This window comes from Rhododendron vialii, chromosome 11a (genome assembly GCF_030253575.1).
Source record: "Rhododendron vialii isolate Sample 1 chromosome 11a, ASM3025357v1".
Lineage (NCBI taxonomy): Eukaryota > Viridiplantae > Streptophyta > Magnoliopsida > Ericales > Ericaceae > Rhododendron > Rhododendron vialii.
Window position 1 is genome coordinate 30,559,352 of NC_080567.1, and position 12,307 is coordinate 30,571,658.

At 39.2% G+C, this 12,307-nt stretch overlaps 1 protein-coding gene across 1 annotated transcript; it reads right to left on the minus strand.

Moving 5' to 3' along the window:
• Window positions 1-1,010: 1,010 nt before the first annotated feature.
• On the minus strand, window positions 1,011-12,044 carry LOC131308786 (potassium channel AKT2/3). The gene is made up of 11 exons (XM_058335802.1): window positions 11,701-12,044; window positions 10,885-11,103; window positions 6,930-7,088; window positions 6,761-6,818; window positions 5,970-6,287; window positions 5,582-5,821; window positions 4,502-4,819; window positions 3,955-4,143; window positions 2,883-2,958; window positions 2,190-2,756; window positions 1,011-1,465 (listed from the first exon to the last, which is right to left on the minus strand). Exons 1-11 carry the CDS (start codon window positions 11,910-11,912, stop codon window positions 1,335-1,337), a joined length of 2,487 nt encoding a protein of 828 aa, XP_058191785.1. The 5' UTR covers window positions 11,913-12,044; the 3' UTR covers window positions 1,011-1,334.
• Window positions 12,045-12,307: the final 263 nt, after the last annotated feature.

The following is a 12,307-nucleotide window of genomic DNA, read 5'->3' on the forward strand; positions in this document are numbered from 1 at the left end:
TCGAAACCACCAAGGTTAAAATAGGTTCTACATTTCATTTGGTAATAATCAAATTCCTAATTCTAAGGTATTTCTTTATTGCATAATTGGTTCACAGTGTTCATAGAGTAGCCACACTTCATCAAAGCTTAGAAAAAACCGTTTCATCATTGACATTTGCCCAAACCGGGGCTTAAATATTTTCAAATTCAAATTTGGGGGTCTAATACTATCAACACAATGAAAATTGAGAATATTTCCAAACGAGAACACTAAAAAGGATTGATAGTATCTTCTATATTTCAATCTACTGCCACCACATTACAACTATGATCATTAGTGCCGCCACAACTCCTCCAAAGCCACCCTGACCCAAGCTCTTTGTCATTGATAGCTGTTAGGCATTCTCTCTTAATCCAAACCTTACAAAACCAAACTTACTCAACATACCTAAGGAAAATTTGTTCCATCCATTCCTCATCCATGCCTTCACAGAGATTGTCCATAAAGACTGTGATCATCTTGCTAGCCATATTCCTTGTGATCTTGAACATCTCCTCCTACCTGTTACAAGCTCCCAGCCATCCATCTCTTTTAACTTCTAAACTTACAAGAGATTCTAGTTGAGTAATACTTAGGGAAGCTCTAGATTTTGCAATGCCTAGGGATCCAATCCAGGTCATCTAGAGAGCTGCTTCAGCTAGATTTGACCTTAATCGACTCCAGAAGCCAGTGCTCAATCTGATTTTGGAAGTTCATTTAGTTGGACCACTCCTAGGAAGGGTGGTTTTAAGATCAACTGTGATGCATCCTTAAGACTGATTTTTTTAAGGATTGGAAGGGTAAACTTATTGATGGCTTTGCACAGAAATCCACACCTCTTCAATCTTGCGGTCTGAAGCTATGGCTATACTTCATGCTTGCGTTCTATCTAAGGTTGAACCACTCCTTGCATTGCTGTGAAAAATAGACATATAATTGAAGAGCAAAAACAGGGAAAAGGACGGTAAAGGGACACTTGACATAGATTGTTGTATTCCCACATAACAAGAAATTAGCATAAGAAAAATTCGAATAATTCATATCTGATGTTAGATTTATGGTTACAATCATTGAGTATACATGTATATAAATTCCAAACTCTGGGACCCTGTAGTGCACAGGGGGTAGTGCGTAATCCGAGCCGTCTACGTCCACAATCAACGATGGGCCATATTAGCAGCTTACAGATATATAGGAGACACACTAATACTCCCCTGCCATTGAGGCTAGTGTATATAAGAAGTGTATAGTCATTAGTCATACATAGGGTTGCTTGAGAATTATAGTAAGTTCTTTGTCTGGATGATCTTTGATTACAGTAGAGAATTTGAGTCTTCAACTATGTAAAGCTTGTCATTATCTCTGATCACTTCAGTGGAGTCAATTTCTGCTCCTTGTTCATTGAAAACCAATGCATTTCTTGCATCAAATCCAAACTTTTCACCTGCCAGAGAACAGTAGAAACAATTGCACCATTAGAAATGAAGAATTTGATCTGAAATACAGAGTGACCTCGTTAAGTACTAAAATGGTTCAATTCAATCTGTAAAAATGATTAAGTCAGTAGAAATTAAGGCATGATTAGTTCTTGTTGCCTAATTAAGCATGATGTAGACTTATTTACCTTTGGTTTTTCCATGCATGTTTAGGTCCTTTTGTCTTATTGTTGGCTTGCTCCCGTGGGAGTGTGAGAATTTTACAATGGAAGTCTGAGAATATTACATTGGAACAGTGGAAGTGTGATAATATGATATTGGATGTGCGTGAGTATTATGGGACAAAATGGCCAAAAGTCTTTACATGGAAGCGATGTTCATTAGGACCTGATCTGCAGGTGGTCTTCTTAGTATTGGACCTGGACGTAAGCCTGAACTGACATTGTTCCCTCCATTAACTAAGTTCTCAAATTATGGAGCTGAAACTAGGGAGTGGATAACATGATTTTAAATTCTACCACTTGGTAGAGGTGAAGGGTGGACAAACTATACTGTAACACAGAAAGATGTTCAGAATCCAGTGCGGCAGCACATCATTTATTACTTTGAAGTGCCGGTCCTATCAATAATGATTGTAGTGCTGCCGGCATAACATTCTGATTACTTATCTAAAATGTTTAGTATTGGCGAACAAACTACAAAAAGAGAGGGGTATTGGAAAAGTAAATGTACCCGCAATGCTTTTGAGCTCCACTAGTGAGTTTGGCAACCTAATGAGCCTCCCAGCTTCAGTGCAACAACTATCCCTTCTCATCACAGGGTGTCCTCGATATATGCTAACTCTTGGAGAAGACATCCCCTTTAACCTTCCCAAATTGTTCTTTTCTTCCCCTTCTTCCCCCCTCGAAATCACTCCCTTTGGCAATGCATCGGGCAAGGTTACCCGGTACCCAACCTCCCTTTTCTGCAGCATTTCATTCAAATTCGCCCAAGGAAGATCGGATGGATCCGTTTCACCCACATCTGCGCCATTCATCACAAGGAGCTTCACCATGTCTTGGTGGTTTTCTGCCATGGCGATTTGGAGGGCTGTTTTGCCATGGCGGTCCCTTGAGTCCACATGCAATCCGTGTTTTAATAGCTCCTTCATCACCATTATATTGTTTCTCTTTGAAGCCGTGCATAAGAGGTCACCAGCTGTGTGAGGGTCAGATATGGCAGCCCAGTGGTAAAGTATCCGGAAAATTGAATGGTGCTTTACTGATATTGCATCCCATAGTGCAGTGTTTCCATCAATATCTGCCGTAACAAGTTGCATGATAATTTGAATTAAATTTTACCCGAAAGAAATGAAAAAGAAAAACTCCTAAGGAATTGGATAGAAAGTTTGTGAAAGAGAAATCAATAAAGTTCAAGTGCTTTTACCTCTGTGGTGAATGTTACAAGCATGCTTGAGAAGTACCAGTACACACTCTTCATACCCTTTTGATGCTGCAATGTGCTGGTGTATACGAAGAAATGAAATTGGAAACATCACTACAAAAAACAACAGTATTACCTACTAAAGGAAAAGGAGGAAAAAACTGGGTATTCGTGGGCTACTTGCATTCGATTGTTTTCTGGCCTCTCAATGCTGATACAACCAAGATAACAGGCCGGAATGAGAAACATAGACGCATTTTACCTGAATGAATCTTATTTTGATCCATCGAGGGTAAAATGGTCACTTCATTTGATATACAAATGATTTTTGATCCAAACTACTTGGGATAGAAATTAGATTAGACAAGCTTTCTAATAGTTCAAACCACGCGCAAATTGGAGTTTGGAAGTGTCCGGTGCAAGTCCGCAAAGTTTTACATGTAATGCAGCATTAATGCGCCTCAGGCGCAATCCTATGCGCCCCAAAAGCATCCTGAACTTGGCACAACAAGTCCAACTTTGCGAACTTGCCCCAGACACTCCGAACTCCAATTTGCGCGTGGCTTGAACCATTAGAAAGCTTGTTCAATCTACTTTCCTACCAAGTTGGTTTCGATGAATAGTATTTTGTACATCAAAATACATGACCATTTTACCCTCCATTGATCGAAAAATAAATTATTCCAGTAAAACGGTTGTATCGCTCTCATATTAAATCGGATTAAAACAAATTATATATTGATAAATAAGGTTTACAATGTATTAAAAGCCGATAGAAATGAACAATTAAAATAATGAAGTTTTATTTATGAAAAGTTGGTCGACGGGAGACCAATTCAAAGATCATCGGAGCGACAAATGCTATAGTACGTTTTCGGCTTTTCGCGCTCATTTACATATTCTAAGTTCCATTCGGTGCACACATCCCTAGTTCTAGGGTACTCATTTATTCTGTAAGAGTCTCCACAAGGTCCAAACGGTCGTATCGCTTTCTGTGAAGTCTTTTCAATTAACAAAGAGATGCATAGGAAACAAAGAAAGAGATTTTCATTGCATAATATATGGAAAGTCATACCAGTGGGGTTCTTCCTCTGGAGTCTCCAATGTCAGGATCCAACCCTGCCTTAAGAAGCTCATCAAGGAAGGCGGCATTGCCAGTATCGGTGACAGTGAGCAAGTTGACAGACATGTTTGGGTCATCATCTTCTTCCCCACCCTCAAGCCATATATCTCCAATTTTCACATCCTTGAGCTTTTTGTGATGCTGTCAACAGGGTTATTCAATATAACCAACAATGTAAATCTCGAAAGGATTATAGTTGCCCGTTTGGAAGTAAAGGAAACTTTAACAGGCATGTAGAGTTATTGCCTAGCTTCGTCAACTTGCAAGTTGAAAAAACTCTTCAGATTATTACAAGAATAGTGCACGGGGCATTCATTCTAGCAATTTAAGCAGAATGACGAGACAAATTTGCGTCTTTATCATTTCTAACCAAAAAGCATATGAAGATGAACTATTTTTCAAATTTGCAATATTGATTCATCATTTGTTTCTTATACCATAACATATTCCATATTTTGGAACTCCATTTTTTTGTTCCACCATAGTATCAATACCCAACCTGAAGGAAGTTCTTGAACATGGTGACATTGTCGTCTTGTTTGATCTGCATCGCTTCCATCAGGGCACTGGTTTTGAGCCTGAGTAGCTGTGAGAGGGTCTTGGTTCGGTAAGTAAAGCTCTGAGGCCTGCAACAAAGTGCACCTACTTCTCCAAATATGTCCCCTGACTGCAAGCTCCCAACCACTGTCTCTTTCTCCATCTCGCAGCTGATCATTTCCACCTCTCCGGATGCTATTATGTAAACATCCTCCGGGACATCGTTGTGCATTATCACATCCTCTCTAGGGGGTACGTACTCTGCCTTCATATCTGCAACCTGATAAATTATGACGATTAGATGTAAATTACTATTCATCATGGCATACAACACACCTGGAGGGTTCACAAGAGTTTTACCGAAACTTAAACATGTTGAAGGGAACTCTTGCAAGCTCTAACAGGACAAAAAAAGAACTGCAGCCTTCAGGACACAAAACTGGCCGGAAAAAACAATTGGGTAGCGTTCAAAGATTGTTGAGACTTGCACCAGTGTAATCATGCTATGATGCCTGAATTTGGGTCTGATTTGGTTTACCTATGAGGTTTCCGTTTCTTTCCTTGACACGTTATGGAAAATGAAACTCGTACACAATTATAGCATATGAAGTTCATACAAAATGCTGTGGGATTATTTAGCAACTGTAAAACACAATGACAAAGGCCTTGAGATTTCCGTTGTATGGAGTCACGTCATTATCGATGAAGTTTTGTACGTTAGTATCGTTTTTTCATAGCATCACCCTTCCACCATTATGATATTAGGTATGTTTTTCCATACGCAAAATTTACAAAGCATTTCTGGCATGTATGGGCAAGACTATGTTTCGACTCTGATGGATTAAATACAATGCAAAATGCAACTTAAAAGCCAAAACTCAAGTTGAAACTGACTGATATGTTTGGTTTGTTTCGGAATTCCTAAAATGGGCCAACCCCGGAGGCCAGTTCAAGATGAACAGGTCAATGGACTCAAATTTCAGCATGAATTTCAGCTTGAAAAATATTATTGCTCACTTAGATAAGTATTTTTTCCCTATACCAGGAGTAGGAGAATCTCCTTTGAGGCACCCTTGAATAGATAGACCTTCTCCACCGTCGGGAAAAACAAGTGCTGCCGGATGCCTTTGCATATGGTTTTCGGAAGCTGCTCAATCAGTTCCTGCTGGTTCAAGCTCTCAGCCTTGAACCTCAAGCACATATAAGCCAGAATCTGTTCCTTCAACCTTTGAGGCAGTCTGTTCCGGGACACGAAGTTTGATGCAGCTTCAATGCTACTTCTCTGCATTAACACCACACCAACTATTTTCATCACAAATTCTTGTGCTAAACCGCATTTTTCTGGTAAAGCAGGCGCGAAAATAAAATAAATGACGTTGCTCCCAAATACAAGAACAAAGACAAAAAAAGAAACAAAAAGCTGGGCTTACGAATTCCATGGTACGGCGAGTGCCTTCAACGACCAAATTAGTCATGTTGCCAATCAAGTAGGCAGTGAGGCCGAGGTTGAAGAGCATGTAGAAGATGATGAAGATCATCTCGGTGGCATTGACGGCGTGCATGTCGCCGTAGCCGACTGTGGTCATGGTGGTTATGGACCAGTAGAGGGCGGAGATGTAGCGGACCGTAAGGCTGGTTTCCCTGAAGTTCGGGATCACTGACCCAATCCAAGTCCGACCGCCGTGGGGGTACTTGTCTGCCAGTAAGTAGTAGATGCAACCAGCACAGTGCACTAGGAACACTGTCACCTACAAAAAACAAAAACAATACCCACAGCCACAATGGCAAATTTCTAAATTTTATCCTCTTCGTAAACTGACTCGAACACCAACAAATAAGAGCAAATACCCGCGAAAAGACGCATTGAATTCCTAAATGACAACTCAAGTTAAGACCTATTTCATCAATGATAAGAGTAACCAGGTAACGTAACCACTTAATACATTCATTTGTAAACAGTGTTTGTGCAAATGTATGTTAGAGCCGATTCTTATGTGATAAGACTAGTAAAGCTTAAACTAAAGCCACATTTATACGTTGGGCGTTTATCGAAGTATGCTAACAAAACTTGAATACAAACAGAGGAACGATAAGACTCTGTTTGGTAAAGTTGCCAGTTTTTTATTTTTCGTTCATGAAAAACAAGAGATGAGTTATTATTATTCATTAACAAACAACTAACCAAAAGAGAGATAAGAGGAAAGAATGAGTGGAAGCTTACAGATAAGAGCCTAGCACATCTGACCCAGAAATAGCTAAATCTGATGTCCTTCTCCAGCCTGCAAGATTGTTGTCACCCATTTTGAGTTCAGATTATGAAATCATTAGAAGTTAGTAATAAAAGTAGTAGTAATGTGAATGTAATGGTGGGTAAAGGGTTATTGAAAAACCTGGTGAAAAATTGCTTGACGCGACGAATACGCCAAAAGCGGAGCAAACCAAGGAGGGAGAAACAGAGTCCCTTCTGGTGTTTCCCGGTGAAAAAGTAAGCAAGCGCTTCGAATGGGATTGTTGATGCTATGTCCATCACAAACCACGTTGACAGGTACCTATATATATACACATTGGACATATTTAGTATGTCACAAGCAACACACAATTTACTAGCCTCGCATATATTTCGAATCAAATGCATAAATTACATCTCTCTCTGTCTCCACACTTCGCAGGTTTGGTCAAGGAGATTCACTTTGGTTTGAGAAGTAGCTAGATCTACGGTTGCTAAACGAACTAAGCTATTCGAGGTCGTGCTCGTGTTTTTATTTGTAAAAGCGTGTTGAAGATTGGTATGTTTACATAAACAAATTTGGGAAAGACTACAATACACATCTCTTATTTGGGTGTCTATCATATGCATCCCCAAAAATGTTATGAATTGTAGAGAAAATGTTGCGAATCGTATTGCTAAAAAGTTACGAATCCTATAAAGGTTACGAGATACACCAAAATATTATGAATCATAATGAAAATGTTACGAATCGTGCTGCTGAAAGGTTATGAATTCTAGAACAAAAGTTATGAAACACACTAAAATGTTATGAATGAACCTTAAAATAGGTGCACATGGTACATCCTTTTAAGGGGTGTGTATTGTAGACTTTCCCAACAAATTTACGAAGCTTGAACAAATTTTTTTCCAAGCTCAATAAGGTTTCAAACCAAGCTCCAACCAGCTATTACTCGGCTCGTTCGGCTTGTAATGTATAAGAAATTGAAGCTACTCGAGATCGGCTTGATTGAAGGTCAGCACGTTTAACAAGCTAAGCTCAAACATAATTTTAAGCTCGTTGAATTTTCAAACCAAATTCGGCTTGTTTATTTTGTTTTGTTTCTTGTGGTCGTCTTGCCACTAGACAAAAAACACACATGTATATAAACGCACTTGCTATGCAGTGTGATTCTGGCTTAAATTGGGCCACTAAACAGGATATGTCTTACTTGTTATCCGTGTAGTTTGAAATGAATAGTTCACAAAAACATGTGCGTGGTATATCTATTCTGATAACCGAATATCCACGCTAGCTTGCGCATATTTCAATTAATTCCGGGGCCTTGAAATTAACGACCAGACATAATCCCTAGTGGCCTAAGATTTGAAATGGTTGGCCTCCATGAAATTTGAATATGCGACTTCATGGTCAATCATTTATTGCTTTCTGATGCTCACTTTGCCAACTCTTCGGGGTTCATGTGCGTGGATTTTTAGTTATTTATTAATAATGCACATTTAACGTGCCAATTGTCAATTCTTGATCATTAAGTATTGCACTAATCCACATTGATAATTTGGGATAGAATTACCACCTTATTTAATTTCATAGCACCCTATCTCGAATCATGTTAGGTCTAATTCTTGCACTCATGGTTGGATTATTCCTAACTTTGTATTTAGGCCCCGTTCTCCTAAGATTTTATTTTTTAAGTACTTATTTACCATTTTACGAAACAGATTATTCTCTCATTATACATCACATTTAATTCAAAAAATAAGTATTTATTTATTCTCTCATAATACATCACATTTAATTCAAAAAATAAGTACTTATTTTAGTTAGACGAACACACTAGAAGGAAACTTCTTCAGTGACCTCAAAGTTAGGGCCTGTTTGATAAAATTGAAACTGAATGCTGAAAAATTAAATATTGAAAGTTGAATGCTGAATTTTTTAAGCTGACAAGCTGTTTGATAAAAATATTAAGTACTAAATTAATTTTAGTTCCGATTCTCTCTTAATTAACTAATGGTCACAATGTACTTATGATAATGGTAGAATGGTGATTGTGGTGGTGGTGTGTTAGTGGTGATGGAGTGGCAGCAGCGGCAGCGTTGGTGTTGGAGTGCTGGCGATAGTGGGGTAATGGTGGTGGTGGAGTGATAGTGATGTAACTGTGACAATGAGTGGTGGTGGTGGTGATGGTGTAATGGTAATGGTGGCGGTGGAGTGATGGTATAATGGTAACAGTGAGTGGTGTCAATAGAGTGATAGTTGTGCAATGGTGGCATTGTGGTGGCGGCGATGGTGTGATAGTGGTGGTGGTGGTGGTATTGTGGTAATGGTGGTGCTGGTGATGGAGTGATAGAAGAGTGGTGGTGGTGGTGGTGGTGGAGTGCTGGTGGTGGTGGTAAAGTGGTGGTGAGAATGATGGTGGCGAAGTGGTGGTGGTGGAGTTGGTTGTGGTGATGGTGGCAAAGTGGTGGCGGTGGGAGTGGTTGTGATGGTGGTATGGTGATTAAATGCAAGTACACAAGAATTCAGCCAGAATTAAGTAATTCAAAACTACTTAATTTTTTTCAACTTTTTAGCCTATATTTAAGTAGCACTTAATTTGCTAAGCAATGTATAATGTCGTTATCAAACCTACTGAATCACTTATTACTTAATTGATTCAGTTTTATGTGCTGAATTTAGGTTATCAAACAAGCCCTTACTCTGGCATAGTCGAACTTGCAAACTTAGAGAAGTTAGGACTTTTATGAATTATAGTAGCCTGTTTTCCTACCTTTCTCTTCTTTCCTTAATCACGGAGGTCAAATTCAATTGCTATTTAAGTTCTCCAAAGGGTGAAATCAAATATTGCTTGTCACATCATTCCAAGAAGATTTTCAGTGCCGAACGGGTACCACGTGGTGCCTGTTCGGCGCATCCGGGCTGTCCATTTCGGTTTTGGATGGCTCGAATTTGGAGAAAGAAAAATGAGAGAGAGAGTGTTGGGATGAGATGAGAGAAAGTGTTTCAATCTGAACCATCCAATACACTTTTGAACGGCCTGAATGTGTTGCTAGGATACCACGTCGGCCGCGTGATGTGGTACGTACCCACCCAGCACCCAAAAATTTCTCCATGGTTCCAGTGTGTGGAAGGTATCAAGTAACTTGTAGTAGGGTGGGTGGTCCAACCTTCTGCCAAAACCTACAACCGTACCCTTGGAGGACTGGTAATCAATTAAAAGAGAAAAGAATGGACTCCTAATTAACCAAAAAAGATGAAGGGATCAATATTTTCATTCAACATGGATTAGAATCTTGACCAGATGTAGAGAGGTAAACGTACACTCATATCACTACTTGTTTAAGAAAAATCCCTCCAACCAAAAGCAGCCACGAGTTATTCAGCCCTCCATTACCAAAACGATTAGACACCATAATTCACCTAATCATGTTGCGATTGGGACAGTAGTGGAAGTTTAGATCACAATAGTTTTCTTTTTGGGTTCGGATCCTCTTTAGTCTGAGTTTTGGATTAGACGAGACAGTCTAAATCTGGACCATGCATTGGAATAGTCAATTATTCGGATTCCCTCAAAAACTCTTACCGAAACTTGGACCAGAGAGTAAATCCCAACGGTTAATTAATTGGCAGTATCCAATCAAAAATTTGGATCGAAGGGGATCCGGTTCCTTTCTGTTTTTGCTACCAAAGATGTCTTGGGGTTCATCACAACTACTTCCTTCCGTCCTAATTTGTTTGCTTATTTTATTTTTGACTCTTGAATTGTACAAAAATATTTGTCTCGTTGGAAAAATTAATAGATCAAAAAATATGGAATTCCCGTTTGACCCGGTATATTTAGACTTAAAGTAACAAATTTTAGAAGGTAAAGAGTAACTTTTGAGAAGTTAAAGATTTATAATTACGTTTTTTAAAAAGTTATGTTCTCAAAATTGAACAAACAAATCAAGACGGAGGTAGTAATTTTTCGAATCCCAGAATAGCCTGACGAAGAGTTGTGAAATGAAATGTTAAATTTAATTGGAGTCCCTGCTAGTGAACGGTCTCCGGAGACCGGAATTAGTTGAGGTATGGTACCCGAATGTCGATTATATGAAATGGCTCAACTCGTTACCTCGTGGCGATTTTTCTGGGGTCGCGAACAAGTAGGTGAGTTCTTGGATTAATGTAAGCAACGAAAAAGGTCAACACAATATCAACTGCGAAGAACAGGTCAACGATGTTGTCGGCGATGAATAAATTCCTCGGCAGAGAAGAATGTAGAAATGCAACCTCGAATGGGTATACCCATGCTATGTATGCCACCAAAAGAACCATAAATGTCTCCCAACACCTGCATACATACATACATACATACATATCAAAATACAACTATATATTGTCGAAAAATATTCTGATTGATGAAAATTCGAAACACGAAATAAATGGAAGAAAAGTACAAATAAGTTGGGCGGTCCAGATTCAAGCTTCTGCAGTGACGATTACACCATCATAACGAATATGCATGGGCCATGTAATATGCGGTCCAGAATCATGCTTCTGTAGCGACAACGATACCATCATAATAATGAATACGGCCCATGTAATATTCACTTTTGTATAATTTGCACAATATTTTTTTATTTGCGTGCATGTATGTACCATGTAGCACTGTTCTATTTTGCTTAGGGTTTTTTTTTAGCTAAATAATCCATTTGGATTATATTTTAGTTAGTACTGTACATGAATATAGCTCGAATAGAGAATAGTACAGTTGGAGTAGTATTTAAAATTGTACTTTAGCCGGTTAAAATTCTTAAGTGTGTTGGAAATGCTCGTGTTTCGTTTCGTTATTCTTTCAACCAGTTTCGTTCTTCTTTCCGTGGTAGAAAGAAGAACGATCGAATCAATTCTAGCTAGGTAGCTAACTAAAAAGTGTCTGAGTACTGACCTGTATCTGGAATCCAATGGAGAGATGATCCAGCCTTTGGATTCAGCCTGGTTTTGGTTATAATTAGTATTTGAAGCACCACCCAATGGAGGGAGAATAACCTTTGACAGGTATCTTAAGCTTATATGTCTTGATGATGCACTGCCATCTTCATTCTCACGTGGTTTCTCCCCCTTGCCATGTTGGCTTTTCAGGCTACCCTTCTTCTTCATTTCACAACCTCAGAGAGAGAGAGAGAGAGAGAGAGATGTATTGGGTAATATAATAGGTGTGGTGTGGTGTGTGTGTGAGAGAGAGAGATCTAGAGAGAGAGAGAGGTAGGGTAGTGTGGTCCTCTCAAGTATGAATCAAGGGAGGTGCAGGGTAGCACCTGCATTAAATGGTTGATGTTCCTCATCCTGATAAGGTCCCCGGTCCCCCTCTAATGCAAAATAATTGTTGTACGTAATGTACTGTCCAATATTTTGGCTAAGCTTAATTATTCACTACTCTCGAGCTCCACGTTTTTTGTTTTTTTTAAAAATATTTTAACACACACCACTCGAAAATATGTGCAACCCAAGCTTTTGGAGCATTGCTGTAAGAGCACTGAAAACGACGCCCACGC